Genomic DNA, 25,569 nt, shown 5'->3' with positions numbered 1-25,569 from the left:
CCATGGGATTGTGAGTGGGTCATGCTGTTTTCTGTCTGGCAAGGTCTGTGTTCACTCCCCAGCATTTTCACATCACGACTGAGCTGGAGCAGCAGGATGTGTTTTCATCCTCTCCTATCTGATTGGCAGGCTCCAGCAGTCTTCTGGATATTTATTCCAATATTTTCACCTCACAGTCATCTCAGGGTGCTCAGCCTGTGCTCTCATCTAACAGCTACCAGCCACTTCAGAGAGCAGCACCTCTTAGGCCTGCCAAAATCCTCTGAGGGTGACACTGATTCTGCAGTGTAAATGCATCAAGGGATTGCCCTGCTGGTGACTCCTGCAGCGTGTTGTAGAGAGGACAGGCACCCAAGAATTCAACGCTACAAAGTCTGTGCATACCAGGAGCTGAAACATCAGTGCTGCTAAGGTTAAGACAACCTCATTGCCCTGAGATTGCTGCAGTGGCTGAGAGGGAGAAATGGGAATGAGAGCACATGACATGCAGTGGTTTCTTGCAAGAAGGGATGGACTTACACAGCTGACCATCTCTGCCATGGCAGACACTTAGGAAAAAATGCTTCCTTTCAATCCAAATTTTAATACAGAGTTTTCTCTGAATGAAGGGACATAAAGGCTTATCCCCTCCTAGATGGTCTCTCACAGTTGACTGTGCTCAGCATCCTGTTTTCTGAGACGCTGCTTCTTTTAGTAAGCAAAGAGAGAGTTAGAGTGAAATAGGCACATGACATGCTTACAGCTGCAAAAGAGTTAATTTTCTTGTGCAGTGCTGTGCTTTGGATTCAGGATGGGAATAATGTTGGTAATACAGTGATGTTTTGGCTATTGTTAAGTAGTTCTCACCCTAAGTCAAGGACTTTTCAGTTTCCTGTGCTCTGCCAGTGAGGAGCTGCACAAGAAGCTGGGAGGGAGCATGGCCAGGACAGCTGAGCTGAACTGGCCAAAGGGATATTCTTGGAATGGATATGGAATGGATATTCCATACCATAGAACATCATGACCACTGTATAAACTGGGGAGTTGACTGGGGGGGCAATTGCTGTTCAGGGATGGGCTGGGCATTGGGCAGTGAGTGGTGAGCAACTGTATTGTGCTCTTGGAGTTTCTTGGATTTTATTCCTCTCTTTTTTATCTCCTTGTTTTTGTTGTTGTTAGTAATAGCAATGATAACAATTATACAATAACTATTAGTAACAACAACAATAATTTTGCTTTCTTTCAATTATTAAACTGTTGTTAACGCATAGGTTTTACCTCTTTCTGATTCCCTTCCCTGTCCCTCCAGGTGGAGGGATAGAGAGAGGGGGTTATACCAGCTGGGGTTAACCACAACACCCATCCAAAGGAACATTTAATCCATCTGTAGAATGTGTATGACACACCACAGAAGTCACTATCATGCCACTAAAACTTTTTTGCAATGGCTTGATGGATTTGAGATGGCTGATGTCTGACAATGTGAACCCAGCACTCACCCAGCTCCTGTGAACCTAGACCTAAATCATTGACAAGAACACAGATGCAGAAACATGGCTGAATTTGGAAAACAATCTTTGCCATGAAGCTCATGTATATATTAAGGATCCTACAGGCTAAGTATAATGGACAACAATATAATTTTGAACCTGCAGTCATTACCCAAGTCCCACCCCAGAACAGTTTTGTGTATAGCAGGTTGCAATAAAGAAATCAAGGGCTTAAATTCAGCATTTCTTGAGCCAGTGGATGAAAAAAGAGCACAAATAAACACAATTCTTTAGTGTATGCAAATTTATTCAACTCTGAAATTATTTATTTACAACTAATGACTGATACCAACTGATGAGGTAAAAATATGAGGTATTGATATGAGTATAACATTTAAAAATGCAATTATCATAATGTATCAATGTAACAATACAAAATACTGTGGTAGCTGAGTGGTAGACATGGCATAATGTGCATTTTGAAGAAATCTTATTTCAACAATACATGGCTTGGAGATGCCAGAAGCTTATGACAGAGCTTCTGCAAGGGCAGGAAAACAACCCTACCTTGCTAAGGGTGGCAGATGGCACAGGGCCTCTTCCAGCTGAGCAACGACTTATGAGACAGGATAAAACCACTGTCTAGGTTTTCCCTTCTTTTCCTTAGGACATTATTTATTGCCAGACACTGCCATTCCCAGGGCTAGAAATTCTGTGCCTGTTAATGCGGAGGCACCGCTGTATTTATTTATGTAAACTAATGTAGCAGAAGTACTCTAATTGCTCATGTTTTGGAAAACAGCTGGCATGAAATCTACTGCCATGGCCACAGGCGTCTGAGAGGAGCTGCTGCTTTCTGGAATGGCAATCCCAGCTGGGGAGGCACTGTTTGCTCCTGGGAAGGCTGAGCCTGGGCAGTGGGGGTGTCCTGCAGCCAGTGGGTGACTGCCAGACCCCACTATGGCCACGTAACAGCCCCGTGAATGCTCCCCTGTCTGCAGGACTTAAAGCTCGTGGTAGTTGCACATTGCAACTATTGTTGGCCATAAACTCGAGGCAGGAGCTCCCAGGCAGCCAACATCTCTGATCCCAGCACTTGCACAACAAAACATGAGTGACACAGATCATGGGAGAAGATGACAGTGACTTTTCTGGACTCCTGCTCCTTCACAAGGACATGCTGGAGCACTGTGGTTCACCTTGGGGCACCCTGTCCACCCTGAGCTCCCACAGGTGTGCTCCCTCAGCTCACAGCACTGTCCCCTGCCAGCACAGCCCCCATGTGTGTGCAGGATGGCACCCGGGGTCATGCTCTAGCAGCTGTCACCAATCCACTGCACAGCTCCCACACCTGGGGAATGTTCAAATCTCTGGCTTTGAAGGGACTTCCTCATTCATTGAATCAGGGCACAAAGCTGTAGCTTCACATAGGAAATGCATCCTGCTTAATCCACCTCATACTAATCTTTCAGGATTTTGCTGGAAGGACTGAGCTGAAACACTGGCTGTGAGTGACTCTGCTGGTTTATGCAGCAATAAATAAAGTCTAAGTGAACAAATGCGATTAATGAAGAACAGTATTAACAGGCTTGTACATTCTTACTGAGTCATAGATGTAATAACATTTTGGTCGTAGGTTAGTTAAAAAAAAAATGGAACCCTGCCTCAAAGGCAATGTCAACAAATTATTATTATTACTTTTAAAGCATTCTTCCATTAGCAAAATAATAGGTCCCTGAAAATGAAATTATATAATAGGCTTAAATGGCTCCTACTCCTCATAGTCCTAATCCTGCTCCCACCAATGCCTACAGAGGTGGGATCGTGCAGAACAGTGCAATAGAAGATGAAAATGCTTGCTGTTACTATAAAAGCAATCTTTCCAAGAATAGTATTTATTTAGTCTTTTAAATCTCCAAGATGTGTTTAAAATCTTAACAAAGCATAGTTATTTGGATAGTAAGAATATTAAAAGGCATGGTGTTCATCTGCATGTCTTTGTGTCCACTGGATGTGGAAAACCTGCTTTGGATTAGCTGTCTCTATGGGAGAAGGAAAGAACACAGAAACACTCAGAACCTAGACAAAATGCTTACCAAAAAAAATTAATTTACAGCTTAATAAGTTACCAGTCTGATTTCAGCCATCTCAGGACACACAGCATTACCTTGTGCTGTCCGAGGATGAGCAGTTACCTGGAACACTGCACACAGTGAGGTCTCTACTGACAGACACCAGTCATTTAAGGCAACAGGTAAGTTTTCAACACCTTCTGCTAAAAGTCACAATCCCGCAGCTGAACATAAATGGCCTCCACAATGTCTGTCTCAGATGCATCTCCATGTATTTTATTTGGTGAGACTGATTCCCTCCTCATTATTTTTAAATGCACTGTAACCTGCTTCTTCCTTAGTTCCTGTAATTCTTCCTACATCTATTTCTAGGTACCTTCTCATAGCACACACAAACACAAAACATATTTGGGAACAGGCGTTTGTTATCACATGAATTAGGCCTGGTAGCTCTGTGATAACAGCAAACACAGCTTATGTAGCAGTGACACACTAAGAAACAAGTGACAGGTCCACTTAAGGTCCAACTGATGCAAGTGATTTGCACTGAGTTATATACAAAATAATTAATTTATGCATATACATATATATATATATAGATAGAATATAGATAAATATATACATACTGTACATTATTTATTTACAATTAAAATATGCTTCTTAGAAGCCTTTAAATACCGGAGTTATGTAACATACAAGTAATGGCAATAATCTGTTTTTAAAGTAATAAAAGCTCTCTGAAGAAATGTTTAGTTTAATAATCAAAATTAATACAGAGTGGATGCAGGGGAGGGGGGAAGGTGAAGTCTCCAGAATAAAAGAACTTTCCTATAAAATTCCTTTTTCAGCTTTGTATAGACCCAAGTCTGGTCAGATTTCTGCAGCTTAAATCAGACCTTTGCTTCATTATTCCTGTTCCCTGCTAGATCCTGATTTATGCTCACATGCTCCCAGGAACACTTCCTCAGATTTTTGTTTCTGGTCCCTCAGCAATCAGAGGTTGAAATGAGTTTCTGATCCTGGCAACTTCTGCTGCACACAGATGTCCAAAGCCTTTGTTGTACCACTCTGGGGAATGTCCTCTGAAGAAATGAAAAGAGAATTATTGAGAAACTCAAATACTCAAGAAACGTGCCCCACAGAAACGTGCTTGCCATGCTTCCTGCTCCGCACTGCCCACGGTGGTGGTGGCCATTCAAATGCTTGTCTTTTTAAGAGTACTCTGAAGTTCTCCCTTGCAGTAATCAAATGAGCAGATTCTGTTTCTAAGGTCACATTCTAACAGTGGTGGGCACTAAGTGGAGAGGAGACTGCAGGAACACTCTGAAGCAGCAAAGCTACCCTAACTGTGCCCTCTAAGTTCCCAGCATCTGGGCTTGAGGGTTTTGTCCTGCTGAATGGCCATTGCTTTGTGCAGGTGGGATACTTACTTTAGGTCAATCCTACAGATGTGGGTCAGCCTGGCTTTCCCTGAGCCACAGGGCTCTATCAAGTACTGGGAGTCCATGACGATGGCTCGCACGGCTCCCATGAGAGGAGCCTCTTCATGCTCCACAGAGATGGCAACCAGCATGCACATCCCCTTGGGCAAATCCGTCCTCCATGTCCTGCAGGGACAGATAAAAGATGGATTCACATTAGCAATGAAACTTTTGGGCCCGTGAGTAAGAACCAGAACTGAAGTTACAGTCTCCTTGTCTGCCCATCCTTGTTGCCTGCGATGCCAGTGGGCTGTCCTAGGGGTCCCTGGTAGAGATTAATGGCCATGTGGAATGGCCACCCATCTATGTGACTCCAGGTGGAGATATTTTGCTTCTCCACAGGAGTATTTGTAACCATCAGTATTCTAGGGCATGATAGAGCCTTTTGCAGTCAGACAAAAGTTTTGGAAAGGAGAAAGACCGAGGGTAAGCCATCCAGCAAAAGCTGAAACTGTGCATTGCACCCATGCAGGCTTACAGAACAAGAAATGCAGTTTAGTACAGCAGAAGTCCTCACTAGTACCCAAAATATGTTTCAAGGGTGTCTGAATTAAAAACAAAATGTCCTTCCATTTCTTTCCTCTCCCAGGTTTCTAGCCTCTCTTACATGCTGGAGAAGTTTTCCATCAAGTTCAAGATTTCTAGACTTTAATACTTAACGGTTTTTTTTTTAGAAGCATTCTCTACATCCTTGTGTCTCACATCTTTCTCATCTGCACTGAATCTCAGAGGACAGGTCTGTGCTCTTTCCTATGCTGTGGGAAGAAATGAGAAATTCCCACTGTGCTGTGCAACAAGCATCATCCTGCTGTGGATTGTCTGAGACAGGGGTTATGCTGCCTTGGGAAGTATCATATTTTAGCAGGTAAGCTGCTTTCAAGGGCTGTTGAAGTTTGGACTTCAGCAGATAATTTTAACATTCTGCATTTTTCTTACATGAAACTGAGCTGTTATTCAAGACACTGCAGGAAGTTGCAGGAAGATTTTACATGTGCATGGCATTAACAAAATTGGTGAGCTATTTTGGCAGATGAAACATGGGAGAAGGAAATCACAGCTGAGATCCAGTATGAGAAATGCTGAACCACGTCCTGCAAGTGCCTGCACAGTGTTTAGATGTGCCCACATCATTTTGGTAACTATCCAGCACTCCCTGGGCCATTTGGGAAGTGGAAAGTTCTCTGTCCCAGAGATTTCAGAAGACTTTAGTTTCCTGTTCCCAGTCATATGGATTTAGGCCAGTTTCAGCAGTTCTTTAAATACCTTACAGTAGCAGAATCATGGCACCTAACTCACCAAAATGCTGTCATACTTAATGAACATGAAACACTTGTGGATTCTTTAATAAAAATGATGCCTGTGCAGGGCAGCTGAGAGCTGTGTCATATCCCAGGCATATGAAACATTTCTCCTCTCCTCTTACCATCAGAGTCTTCTCTAGGGAGCCTAATCCCCTTGTATGACTGTCATATTGAAAAAAAAGGGAACAACTAAGTTGATCCTTTCACAGCCCAAAGTTTGAGAAGGAGAAAATTGCCATCTGTTAAAATATATTTATTCATGTCCCCAGAGGTATATTATAATTTCACTGTTCACTTCCCACCAATCATAAGGTATCAAATTGACTGCAGTATTGCTGGCTAACCTTGCTCTAGACTTAATGATATCAATCAAAAGAGATAAACAACAGAATCTGACAGATCTGCCTGATGGCTGTTTTCAGCCCTTAAGAACCCACCAGGATTCATTTCTATGATATGTATTTCAGTCCTTGGGGGTCATTCTGCCTGGGTCAGTGAAAAGAATGAGAACTCAATAGCAGGATTTTCCTTTAACTGATGTGGCTGCACAGCAGGTCTTTAAAGAGCATAAACCACCAGGAAACCTAATAGTGAACTAAGTGGCAAATGAGAGGACCAAATTACGGCCATCAGAACCTCCCTACCGCTCACAGGCCATCTTCTTGGTGCCTTGCAGAGGGCCAAATTTATCACTGGCTCAAGCTAATGACATTATATAAGAAGATTATTTATAAAATAATGATAGATATATAATTATATAAAATATATAATATATATTTGATTATAAAATAGTTAATTTAGCCCAGTATACTGTGGTGAGGCAAAGGAAATAGAGTAATGGGAGAATTGGTTACAGAAAGCATTTTTTAAATCTTCTCCTAAGAGTTCCAATAAGTCTTCCCTTATACCAACAATATCTGCGTGTTGTCATCCTTTAAGAGACTACTAAAGTTCATAAAAGGGATGTACTTTTGTAATTAAATTTTATTTGACCCATATTTTTCCTTCAATCTTCATTCCCTTTAATACAATTCTGACTCCCTGTACTCCTTCCTTTGTCAAAACTGCTTTGTATTTCTCTAGCACATCATTTCAATCAAAGAAAGCAGGGACCGAAAGCAAGAATGCACAAAATTGTCCTACAATAAATAACTGTAGGACTGACCCTGTAAGTGAAATATGTCAGCAGCTCCACAATAGCTCCTAGCAAGCAAAGGCCTGGATTTCAAAGACAGAAGAGGGGGGTCTTTTTTACTGTTTTGTACAGACAGATAGACAATGGCAGAACTGGGATTGAATGTAGAATATTGATACACAGCTATACATTTATTTGAGAGAAGTCATCCCCTGGAAGAGAGAATACAAATCTACTGCCTCTTTCTGTTCATTTCCACACTAGGATTTTTATGGATCAGCATTTCTTCATTTACAAAGACTCCAACTGAAAATTTAAGATAATAACTTAAATAGACACTGTATAACAGCCTTAGCTTAAAAGCACCACTATCTTCTCTTCTAAACATTTGGCTCTTAAACATCAAACATTCCCCAGAGAATAGCAAAAGCAGCGTAAAAAACAATTGGGTTCTATTTGCACTGTTTTGACAACAAACAAAGCTAAGAGAGAAGAGCAGCTATTATCAGACATCTGTTCTGAGGAAGAAATTATATTTATGGCCTCAGGAGTATGTGCTGCTCAAATTACATCAGAGAAAAGGTCAGCATGCTGTAGGTGTATGACTAATTCACTTTGAGAAATCAACACTGCTGCCCAGAAGTAGAGTTCCTGGAGAGCAATTACACAGATGTGAAGGCTGAGATAAGTCCAGATCTTCCTTTATGCACTGCAGGAGGCAAAGGTACCAGAGAACCGCCCTCAGCTTACCTGAGAACAACAAAGTCTCGGACGGGGTGAGGAGCCATGGTGTTCAGAACATACTGGTAAACTTCTGTCTGCTTGTCCAGGCTCTCCACCACCTTCCACTGCAGGAAGTCCTCATCCCAGAGGTGACGTTCTCTCAGCACTCGGTTCAGCACAACTGATGGGGGGGCTTCAACTTCAACTGAGGCTTTCCAAAGCCTTAGTGGGTTCCCATCCCCAACCTGAAGTGACCAAGAACACAAACCTCGGTAATTTACATGCCTATGTTCAGCAGATGATAACTGAGGACAAAATCTCAATGTGTGTGTCTGACTTCAGCTTAAGATCATTCGTATTTCCCTGCTAATCATTACTATTATTGCTATTGCTGCTGCTCTACTAGTCCTGGATGGAAATCTGAAGTGATTCATTACTCTGCTCTCACAACAGAATATATCTGGACTAGTTCCCATAGTGCCACTGAGGTTCTTCATTACTTCTGGCGTGACGGACACTTTTCCAAATCCAAACATCCTAAGTGTAATGATGAATATGTGAGTGCAGAAGTAAAAAGAGATGAGAGACTGAAACCCTGGGCTGAAATAAAGGAGGCAATCTTATACACTACCTGGGACTGAGGGTCCATGGACCCTCCTGGTTAATTCTGGGGGAGCAGAACATACTTTGATTCAGTTATGTGTCAGGTACACAGATGTTTGCTCCTCAAAATAGCTGCCAGGGAGGTGTTGGGAAAACACCTTTCAAAGAGCACAGACTATTTGCTAACTCTTTCTTGCTCACAGATCCTGTTTCTTGGAACACCTCCACAGCTTGCAGTAAGGGGAGCAGAAAGTGCTGGGCTATGCACAAGGTGAATATCCTAGATTGCACACATCCAGCTTTTCTGCATGGTTTTAGGGGTCCTATTTCAGGCAGTAAACAACATAACTGTAATCATTGGATCCTGCAAGCCCTGCTTTTCTAACCCTTCCCTACCCTACCGTTCTCATATACCAATGTGAGTACTTTGGAAACCTCTAGTACATCCCATGGACCCAGGGAGGATTGTTTCCCCAGAAACCCACCTTCCTCACCTCCAACCTTAAATTATTGCATGTTTTTGTAATTCTTTCTCCCCAAAGCTTTCAGTTCCCCATTTCTCCTGCCCTGGAGCCCCAGATTCCCAATCCCCTCTGTAGTCTCACAGGTCCTTGGCCACCAGCCATAAAGGCCTGTATTCCCTCTCTCCCATCTCCCACATCCTGCTCCCACCTGCGCCCTGTTGCTCTCTCCCCAGCCTCCCACAGTCCCTCCCTGGAGAGGTCACTCACAGAAGCTGGCTACAAACCAAAGTAACTGCAATTTCTTTGCCCTGACAGAGGGGTTGCACTTTCCCAAGCTGGGGTAATGCTGCCTCCTGCCCCCTCACCATCCAGATCTCACATTCCTCCCAGTGCTCTTCTCCTGCCTAATTAGTGTCACCCACCCCTAATCCATCCCTTCCTCTTGCTAGCTGCTGCTGGTTTGGTGACCTCTGCTTTGCTATTCAGTTTTCAGCAGCCCTGAACTCCACTCTCTGCAGGGACCCTGCAGCACCCTCTGCCTCACTGCAGTGGTCTGGCTTTCTCTGAAGAAGTGATGGAGCCTAAAACAAATTCAGAAATTTTAATAAAAGCTGCAGTATCAAAAATCCACATGAAAAAAGGACAAAATGATCAGGGATAAAACTGGCCTGCTTAAAAAAGCATAGGAGAGCCTGAAGAAGTTTTGTAATTACCTATGTTCTAGCTGTGCTCTCCAAACTGCTAGAAAACATCAAGAACTGGTAGGAAACTTTTCATGTCCCCCAGTCAAAGAGCATGCCCAGGTAATGTATTCTGTTGTTTAACATCTTGGCTCACTCTCTGATTGTGTTGTTTGCTGTGTCACTTGATCTGTTTTGGAGACCCCAGCTTACTTTCTGTGCCTTTTTCTGGAATCTCATACTTGAAACACTATTACATTACATTTTAACTGCTTTCAGTGATCTTTTTAAAAATAATAATAAATGAGTGCCTTGCCAGAAAGAAGGGTGTGAGTTTTGCCATACAACATGCCAGGGTGGCCCATAGCTGAGCTGCATTTTGCTTTGGTTTCTTTACTGCTTCTTTCATGTCTCCCCAAATTACCTTTTTGTAGGCAAGTTCTGTGTTCTCTACACTGGAACATGTGACCCATCCTTTGAATTTCTCTTTTGCTTCTTTCTGGAGATTTTGCATGAGATTTTCTAGGTACACCTGATAGTTCCCTCCTTCCTCATCCACTTGTTTACCAAGCTCATCCAGGGTAGGAGAATGCACTTCTGCATCAACATAGGAGTTTCGGGATTGGGTGATCATCTCATGTGGGACCTGTGCCACAGAAGGGATGGAAAACACACAGGGAAGATCTACTGAGAACTTTTTCTAGGCTGATGGACCATTCACCATTCACCCAATTGTTCCAGCCTAGGATCTGCAAAATGCACACCAATTTCTGTCTTATGCAAGATGAAACATCAAAGTAGTCTAATGAAACAGCCCATGGCTCTGAACAGCACTACTCATGCAGAACCATGTTAGACTGATCAACTGGATGTCAATACCCCACTGTTACTCCTTTAGCCCTCACAAATACTGCCTTGTGCTTCTGGGCAAAGAAGATACGAGCATTTGCTCTCCTCCAGCTGCAGTGTAAGTAGCTGCAGGAATGACTGCAGGTCTCTGTGTGATTTTTACTTTATTGTATGACACACAGAAATAAAGTGTAAATGCAATTATTTTTAAGAGGAATAAGTTTTAATTGAGGCCTTAAAAGCATTGTAATAAAATTTTACACTAGCAGATTTTGATTTGAATTAGTCTAAAATTTTCTAATCCACTGGTTTGGGTTGAAAACTGTCACAGCATAATTACCCTGCATCTTTTGAATAATAAAAGGGAACTGCCATAAAGAAATGAGATAAATAAACTTTGGATGAAGCAAGTTTACAAATAAGTGAGGCACCAATCTCTGAGCTAACACAAGACAGAAAATATAAGCGTAAACATAAATACTTCAAAGGGTGCTGCATTATGTGGCCATGAATAATGCTGTTTGAGTCTCTCACTCACCTCAAAAAGTTTGTTGCATTCCATTATCATGTGAGCAAGTCCCTGAGTAGCTGCCAGGTTTTCACTGAGGTCCTTCTGATCTGGCTTCCCTGTTGCATATTTTTTCTGTATTACTCTGTAATTGAATTCAGTATCTCAGGTAAAGAGCTGAATATTTTTAATATGAAAGCAAAACCAGCAGGATGCTCCCAACATCAGAGAGAAAAAACCCCTATCTTTAGTTTCTATTTATCAACAAGACTGCTCAAACTGTTGGGCCTTTTTTAAAGGAAAAATGTTTACCTCAAATATTGCTCAGCCAAAGGTAAAAGCAGGAAAGGTTATGCATATCCTGCATGATGTGTTGTACATTTTGAAATGGATTTTTAACAGACTTGATGTAAAGTGGTTTACATTGTTACTTCTTAAAGCCCTTGTTCAGACACGAGTTATACATGTACTTGACCAAGAATCTCAGTGTATTCTGAACCAGATGGGAGGGAAAAAAGTCAAGAGGGACCACTAATGTTTAGCCTGGCTATGCCCTGTTTAGTCTACACTCACCATGTTACAATTTTAATGTGGCCTGAAATAAACCCTGTTTCCTGAATGGCAGAATGTAGACAGTAAATTGAAAGTGAAAAAAACCACTCATTGAAAATCTATATATCAAAATCCTTTAAAACATGGTTAATCTTTGACTTCAACCAGAGCAAAATCAACCCCTTTTCCTTTACAGAAGTCAACATTACTCATGCAAAACTCACTAGTGCCCCATTGAAAATTCCACATGGAAAGCAGGCACTGCATGTTCACAACAGACAACCTGGAATGCCTTCTGGGCTTGTGAAAACAAGTGTGCTTCTGGCTCTGCAGCAGGGGTTTTCCCCTCTTACTGAAGCCATGCCCTGTTTAATGTGTGCTGGAAAGCAGATGGCTTGGAAAATTTTTCCTGCGTACCACTGAAAGTATCACTCTGTATTCAGGATGTGACTATTTATAATGCTGAGAAGAAACGTACCTCGGAGAGCTTTCTTTCTTCACTATATTGAGATGGAAGAGGGAAGGGGCCAGACAAACAGCGATGTTCATGGGGGTCATCTGATTTTCCTCCACGGAGGTGACGTCACTGAGGAAGCAGAGCAGGGTCTGCAGAACCTCCCTGTTCTCATCGGCCATGAGCATGATGGCCGCCTGCACCGCCTGCAGCCGCTGCTCCTTGGGGACATCTGCCAGGGAGCAAGGGACGTCCAGGGGGTCAGTTGTCAGATCAGGGGAGGAGCCAGAGAGATAAAGCTACCACAGACATTCACAGTCCCCTCAAGTGCTCAAACCCCGTGCAGAGGTGGTGCTCAGGGATGTGTTTCAGTGGTGGGCCTGGCAGTGTTAGGTTGGTGCTTGACTCACAGAGGTCTTTCCTGACCTTAGCGATGGCTTTGTGAAGAGGCAGATGACAGGAGACCAAGGGGAACAGATCAGCTGGTCCTGATCTGCTCCTCCTGCTCCTCCACAAAGCACAGCTTCCCTTGCCAGTGTTTGGCATGTCTCTGTTTGTTTGAAGGGCTGCTCCCAAGAAACACACTGGGCTTCATTTGAAGTTTATGAAGGGAGAAGAGTACTCAGTACTTACAGCTTTAAATGGTATTTTTCAGGTTTTCTTTGTCCCCTGGCAAGACAGAAGTTTAAGTCTTAGGGACGCTTTGGGAACACTCAGATTTGTGTCCTAAACCGTAGAAGAGTTTAATGGAAGAAGTAGTGGAAATGCTTAAATAGCACCTCAGACAGATTCATTTCTAAAACTACCATAAGTTCTCTCAGTTTGGACTTCAAGTCCTCCTCTGGGTATTACATACTCTCTATAATCAAGTGGAAGAAGAACAAAAGCAGATTTACAGTAGAGGGAACAGCCAGCTTTTAAGATTTGACTGCTAGCCTTGTACAAGCACTTTATTTTAAAAGCTTTCAGACATGAAAGACAAAATGAACACAGCTCAATACTTCTAAAGTTTCTGAAAGCAGCAAGGCCAAGTTTTTCTGAGAAGTCAGGGGAGCCTTTGCTAAATCCATGCCATGTGTCTTTTCTTCCCACGACACTTTCTGGTAATCCCTCCCTCCCCTTTATTGTTGCTCTGATGGGTCTGGTACATGAAACAGAAGACCAGCCAGTGCTTCAAGTCACAGGTAAACATTAAACAACTGGGAGTTTTAGGAAAATGGAGAAAGTTTCATCAATGGTATGCCATATAGACTACTATGCTAATAATCTCATCCCAAATCCTATGTGTTACAGCAATTCCAGCCATTCTGGATATATGAAAAAGGTCTTGGATATATGAAAAATATCTTCAGTGAGTCCCAGAAAATCAGAAATCTCCTGCCAATACACTAGGAGAGGAGAATCCTTCCTAACTTTACATTAACAATTTGTTAAACAGAACAAAGGGGAAGAAAAAGCCTCAGCTACAGATTAGTTTAATTGCAGATGTTACGAAATACAACTGGTATCCCAGAAATTTTCAACATTTTTGTTTCTGTGAAAGGAATTTTTTCAGTACTGTCTGAAACAGAAAAATATATTTGTTGTTGGTCACATGGAAAAAAAAAATCCTTGCCACTCATTCTTAATTCCAACACTATTTTCTGATGCCCACAGAGCCCTTTTTTCTTGTTCTTACCTTGGTTTAAAGAGACTCATCCTCAAGTCTTTCTGAAAACCTTTAACTCCTAGTGCATTTTAGCAATCTTAACTCATCTAACTCATCTTTTCCCCTTCTCTCTGAAAGAGAAGTTCTTCAGATTTCCTGCTGAAGCACCACACAGGCATTACAGAGTCAGCCCATGCCTCTTTTTATATTTTTTGTTGGCTGGTATCAATGTTTCCCCATTCAGCCTCATGTCTTGGAAAAGGGGAGCTCTCTGGCTACAGACCTGCTTATGCTGATGCCACTGGGATCTGCCATCTCTCTCTTCCTGTAGCAAGGGGGTAATTTACTTGCATTCTCTTCTGTGCAAAGAGACATCCCCAGTTTTCATTAAGCAGTAGTTTGGAGGTGATTTGTTTCCAAGGACATGCAGAACATGTCCTTGCAGTGGATAATCTTCTCATTGGCCACCTCCCCATGGAAATGATTGTGACTGCCATTTTATTAGCAGCCAGAATTCCTGTTGCTTTTCTGAACAAGCTTATTAATGTGTGTGCAGGCAGACAACTTGTGAGCAGGAAAGGAGAAGGGGAAATGATGGTCCAGGGCTGGGCACCAACTCTTGCAGTTAACTTGTGTCCCAAGACATCACGTACAGCCAAACCCACTGAATTGATTTGCAGTGCTGTCTTTCACATGCAGAATCCAGCGTTCTCTACCAGCTGCAGACACTGTGGTGGTAAATTCATTAGTGACTGCATGCCACAGACAGATTTTTACAGTAAAGGGAAGCAACGGAAGTATCTGAGATTCTTAAGCACTGGGATTACACAGTGTTTTAAAATGGCTTTCTATTGTTTTGGCAGCTGAAACGTCTGCAAGTGAAAAGACTAGACACACTTCTCTTTAGTGCTTCCAATTATTTGGCTTAGGCTGGCTGCATCTGCCAGAGTGCTGGCTGACTGGTCCTCATAATGGACACTGTCAGGAAAAAAACTCTAATTCCTCTGGCTGTTCAGTGTTTTCCTCACTGTTTATTTCTCCCTCAGTCTGGAGAAAAGATACACAGTCATTTCCTGATTCACAGGGACTTTCATTATTCTGATGCATCTCAGATTTTTCTGAAGATTGCTTATGCTGGAAAGAAAAGAAGAAATCCCCTGGTTTCTTTCTTTCTCTGAGTTCTTTACATAGAGCTTATGATCTACATGAAGGCAGCTTGTTTTTGCATGTACATTTTATTGACTATTATGAAAAAACAAATAATCAGAAGCCACAGCAAGGAAAAGGACTACAGAGACACATATTCTCATGGTCAAATACCACTTCTCCATGCTCAGAAGACTCATTTATATTGAGATATAAATGCATGAAATGGGCCCACAGTTTAAAGAAATCTGACAAAAATATGAGTCTTCATGCTCTTTGTGTCCAGCAGCCTTTTCTTCTGTCTTCTTTCTGGCTGTGAGGCTGGTATGAAGATTGTCTTTCCATTAAATTTGACACTGAAATATTTAGGTGGTACTAAAGACCTGTTAGTGAAAGATTTTGAGGGCAGAGGGGTTTTTTATATCTCAAAGCCTAGCAGAAAGAAACCTATCCAGTGTTAACATGCCAAAAATATTTACAGTATATTACTAGATAACAATTTCTAATTATTTATAATAAGAGAAATATGTAGAAATATCAACTTACATTGATAGATGTGCAGAAAAGTCTCTCCTAGTTTACTTGTGAGGAGGGGTTCTGGCAAGTCCCTGAAGAATTGCTTGACCATGTCAGCCACATCATATGCTGACTGGTCCTCATAGCTGACGTTTTCTGGGGAGCTCTCGTTCATCTGGCGCAGGGCCTGGATTCGGGATTTCACTCCAGATTTCCGAAACAGACCCACCTAAAAACGTACCACATTGACTTGGGTAAAGGGGAAAGTGGCACTTGAAGAATATATATATGCTATATACATTTATATGTGGGGACTTGGATCATGACCAAAGCTTGGGTTGCTTATTTCACTCTAGGCAAGGAGGAGGAAAATGTGCAGATGCAATTGATGGTCCTACAAGTCTCACAGGCAAGCACAGGCCCCCACAGAAGGATTGCAGGGGTTAATAATGCTGCTGCTCTCTGTCCCATTCTAGAGAGACAGTTCAGAGTGCCTTGTGGTTTCTCTGCTGCCTGAGAAGTTTAAGCAAGATGCTCTGGTGATATAAATCAGCCTGGCTTGCTTGGCTTGGGTCACTGACTGTTGATTTACTCCAGCTGAGAATATGGCCCCTCATATTTATTTGGGTATATATTTTGAAGACTAACAGGAAAATATTATGCTTAGCTAAGTAATAAATGCTGTGACAAAAGATTAGTACTTCCTAGTAGAGCTTTAAAATCAAGATTAAATGTATTTTTTCCCTTTCATGCTCTCTGCTTCCAAGAGTTCTCCCAAATCTCACTGAAAAGTCCAGTTCGAGAGTGGGGGCCACGGAGGGATTACTTGTGCAGTGTCACTAAGATACATTTTTATCCTGTATACTTTCTATTTTGAAAGGAAGTGGTAATTCTTCAAATGATGCCTTCAAGGCAGGGCTGCCCTTTCTTGTCCTTCTCCACCTGCGGAATTCCCCCCGGGGTGAATTCCTAGGCCTCAACCACATTATTTATTCCCAAGTGAGTTTACAGTGTTTCATTTGGGAAGCGTTAACACTGTTTTCCCTTCAGTTTTGCAGGGAAAAAGGTGAAACATTGAGAGAGACCTATGGGAAAGGCCCATTTCCAGTTGGGAATTATAGACCCTTTTTCCTCTGTGGTTGCTGTCTCGCTGGTGATTGGCACAGTCCATCAACAAACAGTAAAGGTAAGGGAATAATGCCTTCTGGCCTTCTTCCCCTTACTTCTGAGCAAGAAGCAGCACAGAGTTCACAGAGGACCCTCCTCTCTCTAGAACACCTCCCATGCTCACCGGAGGGTATTTAGGACCCTGGTTAACTTGCACATTCATGACACTAATTACACAGATCACAGCTCTGTGAGGGGCTATATTTATTTAATTACTTATATGGAGAGGAACTGCTGCACCAGACTGGCTGTGAGGCAGCTCTTGTCTGTCTTCTTACTGATTAATTTAGTGTCACTTGAGAGCTAAATTTATGTACAGGAAGTGGAGAACTGGAGTTTGCCCTGTGTTCTGTATTTATGATCCCAAGTGAAGCTCTTCTCTTCTTCCTGACAAGAGCATACAAGAAAGAACATCCAGCTCTTTTCATCTGGTTTTCCCTTTCCCTTTCTCTTCTTCTTTTTAAATGCCTTTTCCTCTTAGAAATGTGTGCTGAAGATGAAGACAATGGACTGGCTAATTCTGTCCAAAAAATAAGGTTTTGGCTTGCAGTAGATAAACGTCAGACCACAGGCTCAGTTCCCTCCTTTTGATGGAAAGTGTTCCTGCTGGTATAAACAACCAGTAAAAACTTCTAGATAAGTCTGATTTGAGAGGTCAAATGTCAAATCTCACCCATGCAATCTCCAGCTGCACATCATTCTACTGCTCTTGATCTCTGTTTAAAGACATTTACCCGAACTCCAATTTCCTTTTTTTTTATTAATGGAAAAAATTAATAATTAATCAAAAGAGTTCTTCGCTCAATAGAAAAAGATGTTTTAGGCTTTGTTATGCATTATTACAGACTTGTTCTGTAAATAAAAAGGGACTAAAAATTCAGAGGTTAGTCTGCCCCGATCTCTTTACTATCCTCATGCTGGGTGGATCATCTTCCCCATAAGCAGCCATATGATGCATGGCAGAAATAAAGATGCAGTTGGAAAAGGCAAAGCAGTTTCCCTTTCACAAAGTGAAACTGAATTACATATCCTACAAGTAAGTATGGGGATCCTCATTCCAGTTTAGGGATTTCATGGCAGGAGCCAGACCTTGCAATGGTTTAGAGCAACCACAACTTTACCAAGAGTGTGCAGTAGAAGCTCTGACACCTGTTCTGAACTCTAGCCCACCTTCTGCAGTGCACAGGAGAGACACATAAGCAAGATGCTGAGGTTACCCAGGTCTCTGTCCAGGCATTAGCAGACTTTGAATTAAATGGGAACAAAGGGAGTAACTGTAAAGCAGAGGAGCTGAACTGCCTGGAATGTTTTTGCCTAGAAAGGTTTTTGGTGAAAAGATATTTTAAAGGACACAGATTTGTAGTTCTCCTCCGTCTTTTTTTTTAATCAGTACTTTCCCAATTTTACTCTAAGAAGAACCACAGCTGAACTGACATTCACAGAGCTCTGATGCTTCCCAGCCTGTAAACACAAATGGAGCAGACAGTTGTCTGAGGCTTCCAACACCTTTTAATTGCCTCAAGTCTCTCAAGAGCTTTTTCTTTCTCCTTTGTACTCCCTTTTACATTCTCCCCACTTAATCCTCTCTTTTCTCTTTCTTCCTCTGGCTCTGCTTCTTAGCTGACAAGCCCATCCCTATCCATACATCTCCTGTTCCTCTTATTTGGGCGTCTCCTCCTCCAATCTCATCACTAATTCCAGGCTTGCTGCATCACTTTTCTTCCTACACTGGCTTTCTACAGCTTTTACACAGCTTAGTACACAAACCCAGATGAGCACTGTGGCAACCAGGCATGTTAGCTCCTGAATATATCACTTCTACTTGTCTCCATGCATCTTTCCCTTTCATCCTCTTAATAAATTTCTGACAAGCTGTTCATCCCACCCCTCAGCTCCCGCACTACATATGGCTGGCAGAACTCAGCTCACTTTAACACTGTGAGTTAGATGTCAAGGTCTGACCACTACAGGATCCCTTTACAGAGAGAACTGACAGGAAGGACCTCTGTCTTTCCCACTGGCTGCAAAGGAAAACGGTTGTGATTTACTGGAACGCCTTTAATTTTCAGATTTCAGTTTTGGGGAAGAGACTGTCACCCAACAAAAATCCTGAACAGCAAACAGAATGGTGATTAGAAAATGTGAAGATTCAAAACAGACTAATTCCACCCTTTTCATGTGCTCAGAAAGCAGCAGAGTCTGCAGAGCAAAGTGCTGGTTGCTCCTTTCGAACTTACAACTATCTAAAGGCAGTTATGAAAGAGGTCATATCACAGGAGGTCAGTAACAGTAGAGGACTGAACATAAACAGCCAGGGGGTTTCTCCCAGTCCTATGTTCATAAAAATATACATCCTCATCCTTAGGGGAAGAACAGTAAAAATATGATTAGTATGTCCCTCTGTAGCTAAAGGGAATAAAAAAAAATCTGAAATACTTTGAGCATGAGGGTCTCCCAGCTGGCTTGTTGTAGCTAAGAACACTATAAAAGGCAACATACCATAATGGCTTTGGCATTGAACCCCTGCTGACCTAACTATCTGGATATATCTGACTCTGTCAACAGAATACTTGGGAATATTTTGCTGAGTTTGCTCTCTATTCTTGGACTTTTCTGTCTTTGCTAAGTAAATAAAACCTTTTGTACCATATCTTGTGAAATGGTGAATGCAGTTAACCCTCAATGGCAACAGTCAAGCATAAGCAGTACAGATTTATGTAGAAGTGGGGAGTCCTGATCCCTTTCCAGGTTTCATTCAATATACATGAAGATCTCAAAATGTTCTTTGAAGTAGATTGTGGTATACAAATCAGCAGGACTGTTACAGCTACAAAATTTCAACAGATTAGCTGGATACAAATCTCACAATGGAAAACTTTTAGTTTTGGCACCAACTATCAAATCACCAGAGGAGATTGAGGCCAAACATGAGAGATAATAATCTTCAAATAATCCTGGCACAAAAATGCTGACTGTTGCTTGCTTAAGGTGGCTTTTCAGAAAAAAAGAACAAGTCCATGGAGTAAAGCTCCCACCTGGTCTAGACAGTTGCTCCGTAGGTAGCGCAGGGCTTGCTGTATGCTCTGGGGAAGAGGCTGACCTGTTCTCTGGACGTGAACTATCAGGGGCACACCAAAGACATTCTTGTCCTTGTAGTCAGGGACTTTCATCCTCTTCATGAACTTTGGCACAGACCTGAAAATTAAAATGAACAGGCTGCATGAAAAAATCAGAGTATTTACTCACCTTCTGAATAACACTACTGACAGAAATTGGTAACCGGGGCCTTTTTAAATAAAGATGGTGAAATAATGTTTAATGCACAATACACAGACACTTGACAATTTGCATAATTGATTAATTTCTTAATGTCTATAAGTGGATGGCCTCTAAGGTATAGCATAACAATCAGCTTTAACAAGAACCTCTTACTACACAGGTGTCATCCAGCTGAAGCCAACAAGGTTTAAAGCATCTTTTAGGGACTCACAAGAATGGCAGAGCAAACCAGAGTGGAGAGGGTATCTGAGGGAAAAGGAGGTTCTAACATGCTGATGATCTTTGATCTTCTACCAGTTACATGATTTAGTATTTCTATTGATAAAATTTTACAATAAGAAATGATGGTGGGAAATCCCTATGTGTCAGATTCCTCCCTTGGGTTATATGATTTATTCTAGTTAAGTAACTTGAGTGAAAGCTGGTGAGCTTGCTTTCTTCAAAAAATTGTGATGAAAACAAGAACCAACTGGATTCCCTTTTTGGGAGTCATGACTGCCATGGAATTAAAAAAAAAAAAGAATATGACCTGAATGTGACTAAGAGTTGTGTCATCTGTGTGGGAAGAAGTAAAAACTCATTTTAAATTACCTACTGAAGAAGTACAGTGCGTAACTCTACAGCTATTTACAGTGCCTCTCTTAAAAATCCTTAGAGACTGATTATAAAAACTGAAGAAATATCTTTCAGGATGAAAATCTTGTACAAACAGTAGCTCCTAGAATTTGCCGTATTCTAGTCTGCTTAATTGAAGTTGGGTAAGGTGAGATTAGTTTCAGTGCAGATGCCAGCTAGCCACAGGGAATGCTCCAAAGGAGAGCAGTGAAATGGGGATTAATTTTACTGAATTTAGTTATCTTACAGAGATTTAGAAAGAGTCAGCTGTCTGGGCTACCTCTATACCCACTCTAGAGAGAGACACCTCTGGAAGGTGACCCAAACCCTCAGCCTTGGATATAATGGGCTGCTTTGGGGTTGCCTGTCTCTTTCCTCTGACCACAAACAGCCAACCTGACTTTCTGAGATTAGATTTATAACAGATTACTCTTTTAACTTTTCCTAATGACTGATGTCAGTGAGGTGAATCTCACATGTATCAATTGTATCTATTTTTCCATTTCTAAGGGAAAACTTGTCTTAACGTAGCTCACAGATGAATTTAGTGGGATTTTGGGGAGGTCCTTTCAGCATGAAAATCACAATATAAATATCAAGTCATACTGTATCTGGATTGGGTGCCTCAGTGTATTAGGGAAAGATTCTGTCATTGTTTTGGTTATTTCTCAGATACTTTCAAACTCTTATCCATGCCCATTTCCATTTCTGGTGTACCTCAATCTTGGGGGCCCACCAGGGTTTGTGTACCACAAAACATGCAGGTTTCTGTAGAGAAGGAGCCACATAGTGAGCATTCACATCCATGTGTGCTTCCCTCCTCTGCCTGAGTGACCAGGTAGCTGTGACAGCTGCCAGGGCTGCCAGCTCCCTCTAATACAGGACAAGGCCTAGGCCAAAGCCTGCATCCTTGATTTCTAGAGAAAAGCCCCATAACTATTCTAACCCTTCTTTTAAAGCACAAACAAAGCAATATCAAACACATGAAGCAGCAGCTGTTTCTTTTTGAATCACCAAATGAATACTGGGTAGGACTTACTGTAAACTTTTCCTACTTTATAGTCACTCTCTCCTATTCCTGTTTATTTTTCTGGAACTGTAGCATTGTTCAAAAGGCCAGAGTTGTCTCTCTGTTAAAGCACAGGAATGAAGCCAGATTTCCAGGATCTGTTTCTCACTTTGCCAACAAGCCACGAGGCAGCAATGGATTAAAAGGGACAGTTTCAAATCCCACACTTGAAGTCATTGGTTCCTTCTGATTCCATTTATTTACCGACAGAATAACAGAATCAGGAGAAGCTATTTTCTTCTAAAAAGTCTCCTTCCAGTTAGCAGTGGTACTCACCAGGTCCAGCCATGTTTGTTTGACATGGAGTACTTTTCCATGATGGCAGTGAGACGAAGCAGAGAGAATTTTTGCAGTAGATTCAGCTGGGCTGCTGACTGGTTGCTGATGTGAAGTGATGCAATGGAGCGGCTCAGGCGATGAGAGATTTGGAAACTCTGCCATCGTAATTGCCTTTAGCAAAAGAAACGATAGAAAAGTCAGAGAACTGCTTTGGTTGGGCAGAAAAGATGGTGTACTGTGAGATAGGGCTGGGCAATGTATAAAACATACATAAACACACATATACATGATGGCTTGTGGTGTGAAAAGAAAGAAAATTTACCTTGGAGATAAATGCAACAATTTAGTCAATCTCTTTTAATTTCAGAAATGCCCAAGTTTTGTTGTTTTAACATTAGAATCTCAAGTAGGTGTGGGTCCTGTCCATATACTTGGGGAAGCAGTGCTGCCTGCTATGGTCTTTAGCCCACACACTTCCAACAGGATGTGGGAGATTCAGAGACAAATTTTCTTTGCCTGACTCAGAACTGGTGTTTGATGCCTAGTCCCTCATCTCCCAGAGGACTGACCTGACCACTGAGGTATTTGGAGATGAGGTTCTACAAACAGCTCTGTTATTAAATGCTGAAGGACTTTTTTGAAAAAGGATTAAACTCTGTGTCTCCTTAGCTAGAGCTAAAACCACCAAGCTATTGAACCATTCACATCTTTTTACTCCAATGCACTTTCTCTGTATACTAGATTTATCAGAAAAAACCACCTAATTTTATTTTCTTATTTCACTAAATGTAAGTTCTGACTCAAATCCTAAAAACTTTGTCACTGCTCATTTACTCAATAGTTTCCTCCAGTCTACTTTCACTTTTGTGGTGGTGGTGAGCAAGCACAGGCAGCAGTAAACCATGGCATGGCAGAGTCCTCTGTGAGGGTATGACAAGACTGACAGCAGATCAGAAAATACCAGTATTATCAGAAATACCAGTATCAGAAAATACTAGGTATGTTCTCCCTGCTTTGGCACTTTCAAAGCCACCCAACATGCAACAGTTTAGACCCACAAAAGCTTTTGCCCAGGACCATTGGTACTTGGCTCAACAGGAGCTCATCACTCTGACTTAAAACATGTCTGTAAACTATCAACAGAATTCCACTTTCACTTTATTAAGAAGTCACTCATTCACCATCATTTTATCCCACCCATGTAAGGGGCTGGGGCAGCATAGGGAGGTTCTCTTTGAGCACAAAGGTGCACATTTTTAAAGCAGATCAGTGCATTAAAAAAGTGCATAAAGCTACAGATTCATAAAGACCTGGGTGCATAACTTAGAAGCCAAATTAAAAATGCATCCTACAACATATACAGGGTATATGTAATCAATGGATCAAGGGACAAAAAAATGCCTTAGTTTGCTCTATTAAACCAATTCTGCATTGATTCCATGTAAAAATCTCCACAGCAGGATGTCCTTTCCCGGAAAATCGCACCGTTCCCTAGGAAGTCCCCATCTCCATACAGGATGAACACTACTGTAATGGTACCCTGGGCCTTCTGACTCCCAAGCTGAGAACCTCTGCTTCCTTATATTGTATTTCACAGTCTGTGGATTTGTATACAAAATTTTGCTACTTACCTGCTTGGCCTTGTGAGCGATGCTCCCACCCCAGAGTCCCTCCTGTCCCTAACACCAGTCGCTTCAGATTCATTCAGGGATGTTCCATCTCTGTCCATGTCGCTCGGGGTGGTTCGGCCATCAGACACAGAGTTTCCTTCAAAATCAAGAGTGATCTGTGTAGGCGACTGGAAAGGCAATGATGGGGATTCCCTGACTGACACGTCACCAATCGGCAGACCTGGCAACACCTTCTTTGACCAGCCATCTACCACCTCCTGCAGTCCATTGACATGTTGCAAAATGTCATCTAACTGAGGAAAAAGGACATCCTTCTCTATGTCCAGGAGGTCCCCAGTACTAGCATACAAGTGGGAACCTGGTACATTGTCATAAATACTAATTCTGCTCTCTTTAGGACAGCAAGCCATCAGGCCAGATTCCTTTGGAGTAGAGCAGTTCTGCTTTCCCAAAGAGATGCTGCCTGTCCTCCAGTTTACACTGTTACTGTTGTCTGTAGGTGAGAGGCTTTCAATGGAAAGTGCCTTTGGGAAGGTCCCTGGTTTGTGATCCTTGGGAATGTGCACAACCAAGTTCTCTTGGGAATGAAATTCGTTTTTGCGGTTTTGGTCCACCACTTGCCGTAAGGCTGTTCCTGCCAGAACATCCAGGTCCTCCAGGTACATCCCACCTCTCTTGTTTGCTTCATGGCATTTGCGTTCCTTCAAACACGGTGTGCTCACCCCACTGCTGCTGTTTTCGGACTGGCTGCTGTCACTGCTGGATTTGGCAGAAGAGGGAAGCCCTCTTTTGACTGAATCTTGCCCCAAATTCTGGAGATCGCCATTGACTATCTGTACACAGTGCATGTCTTTCAAGGATTTTGGCTCAAACTGGAGAACTGGTCCACTGATCTCTAAAGGACCTGTTCTTCCCGAGCCTTTTAGCTTTCCATGCACGGCTTTTGCTTTCAGCGTCTCCATGCGTTTTAGAAAGGTTTTCGCTCTGGCTCGTGTTGGATTTTCATTCTTCAGGCCGTCCTTGGGGAATGGGGCGGTGTTTATTGCAGCGGAGTCCTGCAGCAGGGTGCTCTCCACATCGTGATGGGCAGAGCAGTCACAGGCCTCCCTGGCAGCGCTGGTGGTGCCAGACTGGCTCCTGCTGTCACTGCCCCCACTGCTCTCGCTGTGAATCGATGAGAGCTCAGGCTCGCTCAGATCTGTAAGGACGCTCTCACTGCTTGTCGTGTTTTTCATTTTAATGTCCCCAGAAGAGCCATGTCTGTCAGACCGGTGAAGCAGAGCGTCAATGTCGTCCACCCGAGACCATCGTTTGCTGGTTCTTTGGAAAGTCCATTTATTACTGATAGCACAGAGATCTTCTTCATCTGAATCTTCACTCTGGAAAAAAAGCAAGTGGCACATGTTAAAATTGTGTGCTTTAACCTGATATTCGAATTAATGAGATTGGGCTGCTCCAGGTGAGCAACAGGCAACAAAGTCTCTCTGAGCCAAGTTTATGGAAGGCTGGTCATCAGTCCTTTCATAACACCCTCTTTCATTCAGTTGTAAAGACTGCAAATATCTTATCAAAAAAGGAATAAAAGCCTGCTCCATGTTAGGAGTCCCACTGATACCTCTTGGCTTCCATGGACTGCCTGTGCACTGAGTTGTGTAGGGCTGATGCTCACAGTGACTGTTTAGAAAAAAAACATTTTGAAAGGCCAAAGTAAAAGAATCCTGATTTGCAGGGATGGTGTTAAGATACACATGGTAAAGACAGGGAAGTGGCTGCGTACTACAGCAATGTGAGCTATTTAAAAATCCAAGACAGCAAATATCTGGTGCTGCACGTAGGTTTGCAGTGAGAACTAAATAAACATCTATAAACTTCATGGGCCAGATGCATCTAACAAGATTTATGTTTCAGGACTATAACGACAGATAAAT

At 42.3% G+C, this 25,569-nt stretch overlaps 1 protein-coding gene across 8 annotated transcripts in view; it reads right to left on the bottom strand.

Moving 5' to 3' along the window:
- Positions 1 to 1,755: 1,755 nt before the first annotated feature.
- STARD13 (StAR related lipid transfer domain containing 13) overlaps positions 1,756 to 25,569 on the bottom strand; it is a 293,669-nt gene continuing 269,855 nt past the window's right edge. For all 8 annotated transcript variants that reach the window (XM_071433932.1, XM_071433931.1, XM_071433933.1 and 5 more), the window contains 10 exons: positions 23,642 to 25,020; positions 22,008 to 22,181; positions 19,804 to 19,963; positions 15,632 to 15,830; positions 12,316 to 12,523; positions 11,316 to 11,430; positions 10,353 to 10,574; positions 8,209 to 8,426; positions 4,972 to 5,148; positions 1,756 to 4,623 (listed from right to left, as the gene is read on the bottom strand). In XM_071433932.1, the coding sequence (XP_071290033.1) occupies positions 4,506 to 4,623; positions 4,972 to 5,148; positions 8,209 to 8,426; positions 10,353 to 10,574; positions 11,316 to 11,430; positions 12,316 to 12,523; positions 15,632 to 15,830; positions 19,804 to 19,963; positions 22,008 to 22,181; positions 23,642 to 25,020 (2,970 nt within the window). In that variant the 3' untranslated portion in view covers positions 1,756 to 4,505. The remainder of the gene's footprint in view (positions 4,624 to 4,971; positions 5,149 to 8,208; positions 8,427 to 10,352; positions 10,575 to 11,315; positions 11,431 to 12,315; positions 12,524 to 15,631; positions 15,831 to 19,803; positions 19,964 to 22,007; positions 22,182 to 23,641; positions 25,021 to 25,569) is intronic.

This window comes from Agelaius tricolor, unplaced genomic scaffold (assembly GCF_023055355.1).
Source record: "Agelaius tricolor isolate 1412-34295 unplaced genomic scaffold, bAgeTri1.0.p SCAF_9, whole genome shotgun sequence".
NCBI classification, from domain to species: domain Eukaryota; kingdom Metazoa; phylum Chordata; class Aves; order Passeriformes; family Icteridae; genus Agelaius; species Agelaius tricolor.
Note: the sequence above shows the minus strand (reverse complement) of the source record. Positions and strands in the feature narration are given on the sequence as shown.